The sequence below is a fragment of the Aethalodelphis obliquidens genome, unplaced genomic scaffold, assembly GCF_003676395.1.
Source record: "Aethalodelphis obliquidens isolate GAN/ISIS:26980383/991018 unplaced genomic scaffold, ASM367639v1 scaffold11, whole genome shotgun sequence".
NCBI lineage: Eukaryota > Metazoa > Chordata > Mammalia > Artiodactyla > Delphinidae > Aethalodelphis > Aethalodelphis obliquidens.
The window spans coordinates 15,487,961-15,498,160 of record NW_020837955.1 but is presented as its reverse complement, the minus strand read 5'-3'; the positions used below and the strand labels follow the sequence as shown (position 1 = coordinate 15,498,160).

At 49.8% G+C, this 10,200-nt stretch overlaps 1 protein-coding gene and 1 long non-coding RNA gene across 2 annotated transcripts in view; both read left to right on the top strand.

Annotated features, from left to right (window-relative positions):
* LOC113623260 (uncharacterized) overlaps positions 1-6,267 on the top strand; it is a 19,097-nt gene extending 12,830 nt beyond the window's left edge. The window contains exon 2 of the long non-coding RNA XR_003433860.1: positions 4,308-6,267. This is a non-coding gene — a long non-coding RNA (uncharacterized LOC113623260). The remainder of the gene's footprint in view (positions 1-4,307) is intronic.
* A 1,095-nt stretch (positions 6,268-7,362) lies between these two features.
* On the top strand, positions 7,363-9,845 carry FRAT2 (FRAT regulator of Wnt signaling pathway 2). Its single transcript, XM_027112186.1, has one exon. It carries the CDS (start codon positions 7,737-7,739, stop codon positions 8,430-8,432), a length of 696 nt encoding a protein of 231 aa, XP_026967987.1. The 5' UTR covers positions 7,363-7,736; the 3' UTR covers positions 8,433-9,845.
* Positions 9,846-10,200: the final 355 nt, after the last annotated feature.

Genomic DNA, 10,200 nt, shown 5'->3' with positions numbered 1-10,200 from the left:
TGCTCCAAAAGCAAGGGAAAAAAGAGTTTTAAAAAAGTAAAAGTAGGTGCCTTTCACTTTGGGTACTCCCAATCAACACCCTTCCTCCTCCTCCAAGCATGGGAAGTGGTTTGGTAGAGCTGATAATACTTTTGTAGGGATATCATAGTGGTAAGAAGAGGGAGGATGAGAAATTAAAAAATTATATGTGATAGTAATAGTAATACAAATAGTAATAACTACCATTACTATAACAACTACCATTGCAGAACGTCCCTTGAGGAGCCTCGTTGCCCTCAGTGTTGAGGACCACTGAGTTACGGCGACCAGCTATCCTGGTTGGCCTGAGATTAGGGCAATTTCCCAGGACAGCAGACTTTCAGGGCTAAAACCAGGAGGGTCCCAGGCAAATTGGGATGGTGGGTCACCCAAAGGCCAGTCCCCCACTTGCTAGCTGTGTAACCTTGGGCTGGTTACTTTACTTCTCTGTGCCTCAGTTTCCCTAGAGAGAATATCCTCTCTATATTATAGATCTCTATATTATACTATAGAGGTGATCATATCTAACTCACACATTTGTTTTGAGGATAAGATAAAATGTATGTGTAAGGCATTAAGCTCAGTACATGGCACGATAATAACTACAGATAAATGCTAGGAATTATTACCTAAATTCTTATCTAATTTAACCTTGAAGGTTTGTTTGTTCTTTGGGGGAGACAGCAATTTTATTTTACTTAAATGTATAGTCTGTCTGTATCCACAGAGTTATATAATAAAAGCCAAATATATGGCAAGACTGCTAGAAAAGAAAATATTAAAACCATATAGTAGTAGAGAGAAAAGAATGAACCCCAAATCAAGGCTAACAGGTTTCTAAAAGTGTGCATTCACAGGGCCTGGATTAAGAGGGAGGGGCCGTGGTTTACTTGGGGCTGTCAAGCTGAGCACCAGGTGCAGCTGGCTCCTCCTTCTCTGCTTAGAACAGCTCCTAAATTAGATGGTTTTATTATGTCCATTTTACAGAATTGGAAACAGAGTAAAAAGCACGAAGTCTCCCAATGCCCTTGTCAGTTTTTTCAGCACTAGCTGCTGGCCATCCTAATTTTGCAGGAGTAGTACGATGAAGGGTTAGAGATTATGGGCCTGGATATCATAGCTGAGTTGCTCACGCAGCATCCTAGAGCCAGGGCAGCCTTCAGGAGTTGCGTCCAAACTGCTTGCTTTGCAAATGGGACCATGAGGCCCAGAGCTGGGACTGCTGTCCCCAGCATCCAGGTACTGGAGGAACCAAGACTACTACCCAAGTCACCCAACTCCCAACGTGGTGCCCCCTCTAAAGTTGGTCAGGACCAGAAGGCTGTGGGCCCTGGACAGCTCACTAGACATAGGGGCACAGGCCTGTGACGGGTAAGAATAAATTTAGACAATGTTCTCAAGTCTGTATTTCCAAATGGGCTTATGTTTTCCCAAATGAAGTCATGTGCTTTTTCTGAGGAGGAGACCAGCACTGTCTCCAAGGAGGTCTGGTGTTTTCCTGCACGAGTCTGAAGCAGGAAAGAGAAGGCCTCAGTGCACTTGTGTGTCAGGGTCTGCAGATGCTGGACTCACCTGTGCCTTCCCTCCCCCAAGAAACCAGAAGCAAAGTTTCTGGTTTCTGGAGGAAAATCCAGAATGGCCTACTTGAAGCGAATGGGGGGAGGTTACAGCCTCCCAAGCTGAGCTCCAGGCTGTGGTGACCCTGCCAGGACTTCCCACACCCTATGAGGCCTGGTCTGTCACACAACCAGCAGCCCATTTGTCATCTTTCCTACTTTCCCATATGATGTGACTTATAGAGAACTTATAGAGCATATGTCTTTCATGTTCCAAGGCAATTTTTAAAATATTTATTTATTTATTTATTTTTGGCTGTGTTGGGTCTTCATTGCTGTGCATGCGTTTTCTCTAGTTGCGGTGAGCGGGGGCTACTCTTCGTTGTGGTGCACGGGCTTCTCTTGTTGCGGAGCACGGGCTCTAGGCGCGCGGGCTTCAGTAGTTGTCGCACGTGGGGTCAGCACTTGTGGCCCATGGGCTTAGTTACTCTGCGACATGTGGGATCTTCCCAGACCAGGGATCAAACCCATGTCCCCTGAATTGGCAGGCGGATTCCTAACCACTGCGCCACCAGGGAAGTCGCCCAGAAGGCAAATTTTTGATAATCAACTTTATTGCGGTTATATTTCACATATAATTAATTTACCCATTTTAAGTGTCCATTGAGGTTTTTTCTTTTTTTTTTTTTTTTTCCAGTACGTGGGCCTCTCACTGTCGTGGCCTCTCCCATTGCGGAGCACAGGCTCCGGACGCACAGGCTCAGCGTCCATGGCTCACGGGCCCAGCCGCTCCGCGGCATGTGGGATCTTCCCGGACTGGGGCACAAACCCGTGTCCCCTGCATCGGCAAGCGGACTCCCAACCACTGCGCCACCAGGGAATCCCCTCCATTGAGGTTTTTTTAAGGTTTTTTAAAACATTTATTTATTTAATTTATTTTTTTGGCTGCGTCGGGTCTTAGTTGCGGCATGTGGGATATTTCATCGTGGCGCAGGCTTCTCTCTAGTTGCGGCACGAGGGCTCCAGGGCACGTGGGCTCTGTAGTTTGCGGCATGTGGGCTCTCTAGTTGAGGTGCGCGGACTCAGTAGTTGTGGCGCGCAGGCTTAGTTGCCCCACGGCATGTGGGATCTTAGTTCCCTGACCAGGGATCAAACCCGCGTCCCCTGCATTGCAAGACAGATTCTTTACCACTGGACCACCAAGGAAGTCCGAAGGGTCCATTGAGTTTTGACAAATATATACACCCATGCATCTGCCACCATAGTTAATATATGGTGTGTGTGTTTACAGTTTGTTTTGTTGTTTGGGTGTACAGTTCTGAGTTTTAACACCAGTGTAGATGTGTGTAACCATTACCACAGTCAGGACACTGAGCAATTCCATCGCTCCCCCATTGCCCCCCAAAACTCCCGTGCTCGTCTTTGTAGTCACAGCCTCCCCTCCACCAACTGAACCTTTGGCGACCACTGATCTGTGATCTGAACCTACAGTTTTGTCCAAGGCAAATTCTAATCATGATTACCTAGGTCGTAATTTTATTAAAAATAACCCCTTTCCCTTTAGGCACTGTACTGTATCCACTTTCCCAACCAACACCCTTAGCACAAAGGAGAGAAGCAGGTAACCAGGAGAAAACTTTGGGATGGGAAGGACGACTGAAGATCTTTATCAGGCCCACCGTGGTCCCCTGGCTGCCTCTGGACTAGCCTTTGCTTCCTTACCGAGGGAAGACAAAGACCCAGTTCACCTTGGCCAGAAAATCATGCAACAGGAGTGAGGGAATCAGCTGATCTGACATCTTCAATGTGACTTCAAAGTCGAAAAAGAGCGGCGACCTGCATTGGAAGCATGGTGAAGTTGCGAAGACTTCACATCCCCAAATAGATTGCTGTTACAATTATAGAAAAAGAAAGAACTAGATCAAATACCAGATACAGCATAGAATTTTTCTGACTGAGGTGAAATTCACATGCATAAAATTAGCCATTTTAAAGTGTACAATTCAGTGACATTTAGTACACCCACAGCACTGTGCAACCACCACCGCTATCAAGCTCCAAAACATTTTCAGCACTCCAAAAGGAAACCTCGTACCCTTTAGCAGTCATTCCCCCGCCACCACCATTCTCGCTCCCCAGAACTAAGCAACCACCAATCTACTTTCTGCCTCTGTGGGTTTACTTATTCTGGATATTTTCACATGCATGACCTTGTGTTTCTGGCTTCTCTCACTTAGCATGTTTTTGAGCATCATGTTGTAGCACATCGGCACTTCATTTCTTTTTATGGCTGAGTAATATTCCATTGCATGGCTCTACCCCAACTTGTTTATTCATCTGTTCATGGACCACAGCATAGAATTCCCCTTTTTTTAGGCTTACACATCACTAAGACTATTTCTGCTTCTCAGAGCTTCACTCCAACATCACCCCTGCCAAGGTCATGTGATAAGTCTTCCCATACATTTTTTTTTTTTTGCGGTACGCGGGCCTCTCACTGTCGTGGCCTCTCCCGTTGCGGAGCACAGGCTCCGGACACGCAGGCTCAGCGGCCATGGCTCACGGGCCCAGCCGCTTCGCGGCATGTGGGATCTTCCCGGACTGAGGCACGAACCCGCGTCCCCTGCATCGGCAGGCGGACTCTCAACCACTGCGCCACCAGGGAAGCCCCCCATACATATTCTTATGTAATATAACAATTTTGTAAAGAAAGGATCACCCTCCATTTTACAGATTCAGGATCTGAGGCACAGAAGGATGACATGGCTGGATGCAGGTGGAGTTCCAAGCCTAGAGTCTATCTCTTCATCCCTGCTGGTGTGTCTGAGTACAGGTTACTGAAAACAAAGTCCAGGTGGAAAGCAAACTCCTTGCGAAGAATTTCAATGCAGTCCAAACAAATTCAGAAAATCCTTGAATTCTGTGTCCTTCCACGGGTGATGCTGAATACCCTCCATGTCTCTTTCCAGGCAGGTGCCCAGCGTGCCAGGCACGCAGCTCTCATCGCTTCCCTTTCTGATACCCTCTCATTACTTTTAATTGCATCTGAGCCTCTCTAGCATCTTGTATTTTGATTCCTAATCCAGGGCATTTCTCTGCCTCCCACTGGTCCAGCACAGCACTTTCCTCTCTCGGAGCTCTCCAGAGAAGTGCCCCCAGAAAATGGAACTGGTCTTTTGTAATGAATTCATCTTTGTAATGAATAGTATAATATCCAAGTCCCGGCATATTTACATAGCAATCTCCACACAAAAGCAACATTACAAAGGGAAGATTTTTAAAAGAATGCCATCTCAGCTCCATTTCCCTTAGTACTAAGAACACTATGGGAATTACCCTGACAAGAAAAGAAAAACGACTTCCAGGGATGCTGGGTTAGAGACAATAGCTACACCAGCTCCATTAATGTTTAAAGTCAATGGAGCATAAAACTGCTTTTCTCTACTTACTGGCAGGCATCATCTTACAGAGAGGAGAAAAAAAAATTCCCATTTATTTAACTCTGCTGAAATCCATAAGCCCTCCCCTAATTTTCATTCCCCTTGAAATTCTCCAGTAAGTACCATCAGAATGAAAATGAAAATCACTCTCTCTGAGGGAAATGGCTTTCAGTCCTCATCAGTAAAGCGTGTGAAGAGCCCTCCACAGAGATGCAGGAGGAAGGCTGCTTGTTGGGAAAGGATCTGTCAGCAAAACCTGCAGAACTAGTTGTAGGGGGTCACACCTTGGGATTTGGGAGCCTTTGGGCTGACTTCAAGAAGGCCTTAATCAATCCCAGGTCAGGGTGGTCCCGGGGCAGAATTCAGGGACAAGGCAGTTTCAAGGGAGTAATGCCTTGGGGGTACGTTTTACTTAGTGGGCTGTAAGGGGGAAACTTTATCATGAATATATTAGCTGATTCCCTCAGGGAATCGCTGGAATTAAGCCAGGCCTCTGTGAGTAAACCATTGGACCTAATCCCACGTTACATTTGTGTAATGCCTGACAAAGCCTGCTCCCATTATCTTATTTGATCCTGAAAGCAATCCTCAGAGGGAGGCAGGGCTGGGATTACTTTTTCCATTTTACATGTGTTTTCGCTTGTAAACTGATTTGCCAGGAGCCACACACCCAGACGCGGCAGGAATGAGACGTGAATCTCTTTAGGTCTTGGTACAACCTGTTCAAGGTTTTTCTCGACTTCGCACACAGACTGATCATAATATTCCCAGCCCCACCCAGTCCTTACAACCTTTGGCTTAACCAGCAGCTGGGAGCTGCTCAGGGCAGAGCTTGTGTTTACAGTGCCCAAACACCTCTGTCCTGAAGAACTACAGCCCTGCCTGACAAGCTCTGTGGTGGGAAAAAAATCGTATCATCTCCCTGCACCAGTGACCAAAATGAATCCAGATAGATTTGAAAAAAATCAAGGCACTAGAAAAATCTCAGGAAAATAGAACGTAATATTTAATAACTTTCTGGAGGCAAGAAGACTAAATTTAGCATTGTGTTAGAAGTTTCAAAGGAAGGTACTTTATGTAGATTTGACTATATTTAAGTTTTAGTGAAAAAAAAACCTCCACAGGGCCAACAAAAACCGAAGAAATATTCACAGCAAACTATGAAAGAAAAGAGTGAACTTCTGGCATGTAGAGGAGTCATGCAAATACAAAAGAAAAAAATCAATAGGAAAAACTTATTAGAGAACTATTCACAAAAAAAGGAAGTACAGTTGGTTAAACATTTAGAAAACTACTCTACCTAACTAAAAGCAAAGAAATAAATACTGAAATGAGATCCATTTCACCTACAAAATCAGAAAAATAACTATAATACTCAAGTATTAATACCAGTGAAGGCGCAACGAATAATGTATGCTTACACATGAATGATGAGAGAGTAAATTTACCCAACTGTTGGAAAGCAATTTGGTACATTTATCAGAAACCTTAAAATATCCATATCCTTTGACCTGAATTCCCATTCCTGGGAATATGTTCTTAGGAAAGAATCAACACGGAAAACGTTTTACACACAAAAATGTTAGTCACGCACTTATTTACAACGGTAAAATGAGGTAAACCGCAAACGTTAAAGGAATTATTTAGTAAGTTATGGTACAGCCACTTAATGGAAACTTGCGTAATCATTACATGTTCTCAAGGCGCATGCAATAACACGAACACCGTTTACGGGATAATGCTAGTGGAAAAGTGTATAACGTTGTATACGAGTGGCTGTTTGTATAACACTTTTATAGAAAAAGGCTGGAAAAGAAAAACTTTTAATATGTGAACCATGTTTGACTCCTATGATTAGAGAGGGTTTTTTCATCGCCCTATATTTCTATTTAAATCTTTTTTTACTGGCCGCGCGGCTTTTTTTTTTTTTTTTTTCTTTAATGAACAAAGTCTTTAGCCAGGCGGTGGCGCGTCTTTCTCTCGCGCTGGGTCGTAGCGCTTGAGGGCTAGGCGGAGGGAGCAGGCACCGAGACTCCACCTCAGGGCGATTCCGCCCTCCATTACGAAGTCCCCTCCCCGCCCCCAATTTCCCCAGCCCCACCCCTCCCAAGCCAGCTGGTCGCAGGGCCCGCCCCTCCCCCACCAGTCCCGGGCCCCGCTGACTGCGGGTGCGCGGGAGGGGGAGCGGGGCCGCCCAAGTCTTGCTGACACGTGGGGAGGGAGGAAGCGTCGGAGGATGAGTGGTTGGGTGTGTGGGTGGGTGTGTCCGTTAGTGGGAGAATCCAATCGTGGCCACCTCAGAGTCTCCATAGTCCTGTGCTGCTAATCCGGTCGGGGAAGTACGAAGCTCTCCCCATGCCCCAGATCCCCTCCTAAGCAAACACCCAGCGCAGACACAAGAAGGCTCCGGCCGCGGCCCTGCGCTGCCCGTGACGGCCCGCGCTGCGCCACTTCCTCGTTTGTCCCCCCTGCCCCGGCGCGGTGGTAGGGCCCGGAGGCAACGTCACCCATTGTTTACAAATCAACCAGAGCCGGTAGGATTCCGGCTCCCGCGGCTGCTGGCGCGCGGCGAGAGTGCCTGGCGGGCTCCGGCTTCCGCGTCCGCCCCGGCTCCGGCTTCGGCCTCAGCACCGCGCCCGGCTCCGCCGCGGCCCACCGAGCCCCGGGGGCAGCTGAGCCGCCGGCGACTCCCGCAGAGCTCCGGGTGCCCGCGCGGGGGGCCATGCCGTGCCGGAGGGAGGAGGAAGAGGAAGCCGGCGAGGAAGAGGAGGAGGAGGAGGAGGAGGACAGCTTCCTCCTACTGGAACAGTCGGTGACTCTGGGCGGCTCGGGCGAGGTGGACCGGCTGGTGGCCCAGATCGGCGAGACGCTGCAGCTGGACGCGGCGCAGGACCGCCCTGCCTCCCCGTGCGCGCCCCCGGGGCCGCCACTGCAGCCCCCGCGACCCCCGGCGGTGGTGCGGGCGGACAAGGCCCGAGCCCCGGCTCTGCCGTTGCTTCTGCCGCCCGCCTCGGCCGAGACTGGGGGTCCGGCGCCCTCGGGGGCCCTGCGCTGCGCCCTCGGGGACCGTGGCCGGGTGCGGGGCCGGGCTGCGCCCTACTTTGTGGCCGAGCTCGCCGCAAGCCCCAGCGCGCTGCCCGGGCCGTGCCGGCGAGGATGGCTGCGGGGCGCTGTCGCCTCCCGCCGCCTGCAACAGCGACGATGGCCCCCAGCCGGGGCGCGCGCCAACGACGACGACCCGCACAGGCTCCTGCAGCAGCTGGTGCTCTCGGGGAACCTCATCAAGGAGGCCGTGCGGAGGCTCCAGCGAGCCGTCGCCGCGGTGGCAGCCACGGGCCCCGCGGTACCCCCCGGACCCGGGGGCAGCCGCAGCCGACCGGACCCTGTCGCCCTTCAGCCCTCCGGCGCCTTGCACTGACCCTGGGCCCCTGGAGGAGGAAGAAGCCGCTGCGGGGACCCAACGGCGTCCTGTGCCTTCCCCAACCTTGAGCTGAAGCCGCCGTTGCCGTCCTGGGAGCGACCGCCTAGGCTGCAAGGAGGCTAGTGGGGAGAGACCTCAAGCCGAGAAGTTACCCGCCCCGGCGAGGCTGTCGGCGAAAACTTGAGCGTGGAGAAATGCACGGGCCAGGGCGCGTACGTGTCGCGTGAGAATTTCCCCGGCCACCTCGGGGACAGGAACCTGGGATAAAACTGGGAGAACTATGGCAGCTATTTGCATCAACTTGTACCTGACTACTTGTACCTGACTTAACTCTTGGGGGTGTCGTGTGCTTGGATTGTTTAAAGATACGGCTCCAAGGGGCGAGAATCGCGAGGGCTTTGTAAGAATACTTGAAAACTGATGACACGAATACATTTTATTTTCCGGTGGAGGAACTTAGTGAAAATGGTGCTACAATTGCTGTGCAAAGAAATTCCGGAGGGAAGAAGAATGTAAAAGCTTGGTGGTGGGTGGGTTGGCATCGCCCTCCCCCTTTCTCCCATCACATCGGTGACTGGTCGAGGTGGGAGATGTGAGCTCCAGTTGTCGCGGGTAGGGAGGTGGAGAATTTTGAAGGTGGGTCGAGGTGGATGTGGACTTTTAAATGACTTGACCTTGCCACCTGTGTTTCAAGGTCACGGTGTGCTTGGACGGAAGGTTGTGGGCTTCCTGGGAGAGCTAACTGACCGCTGTGTCTTTTTTCTCTTGCTCCGAGAAGAGCCCTGTCTGTGCTTCGCCACCTCCTAGCGTCTCCAGAGGACACACAGGTGGAGAGGGCTGTGCGAGGAGAGAGATTTTTTTTTCTCTGTTCTCTCCTTCTGTCCAGAGCTCCTCCTCCTCCCGTGAGGCCACTCCTGGCCGTGCCATGAGATTTCTCAGAAACAGGCATAAACAATGTCTTATGTCTCTTTCCTGCCCTCCCGGCTGGCCTTTCTTATTCCACCCTTTCTGATGTCTTCACTGCATGGATGAGACCCCGGCTGTTTTTCTGCTCTGTTCTGGTCCTCTGTGGAGCCATAGGTCTGAGCTTTCGTGGGTCTTCACCCCTCAGTTTCCTTCTGCCACCAGCTCTTTGTGAGTGACCGAAACCGTTTTTTAAATGGGACTCTCCAAGAGGAGAAACCGCAGGCTTTACCCGTATGAAACTTGACGGTGCTTTAAGTAAGGTGCCACCCCCAAACTGCAAAAGGAGCTAAACTAATTTTTTTAAAAGATTCAATGGCTTGTTCATCCTCCAGATGTAGCTATTGACGTACACTTCGCACCGGAGTGTCTGAAATTGTGGTGGTCCTGATTTATAGGATTTCTTAATTAAAGTGTCTGCTGAATAAATTTGGTTTTTGTTTTGGAGCATGCTTTGGCTTTTTGGTGGAAGGTGGGGGAAAAAGCACAGAGGGGACACCTTTCATAATGAAGTCGTGATGGAGAGGGGACTTTGGGGTCGAGGTGTGAGATGGAGACCAGTGGAGCTGCAGTCGATGAGTGCTTCTGGGTCGATGTTCCACAAGATCAGAAAATTCAGTCCAGGTTTTTAAAAACATGCTAGGTGGGCTTTAACGCCCTTTTTGGAATAAGAACATAGTCCAGAAACTTTCTAGGCTGGAGGGCAGAGGCCAAGCGATTTGCTGTATCTGGAGGAGGGTGGAGGGAGGTGAATTTTCTGATTTATTTGTGTTTGAAGAATGGTGAGGGTTTAGACAGAGCC

Bases quoted from the DNA above. Each gene is read 5' to 3' on its own strand.
- FRAT2 (XM_027112186.1), top strand. From the start codon at position 7,737: ATGCCGTGCCGGAGGGAGGAGGAAGAGGAAGCCGGCGAGGAAGAGGAG.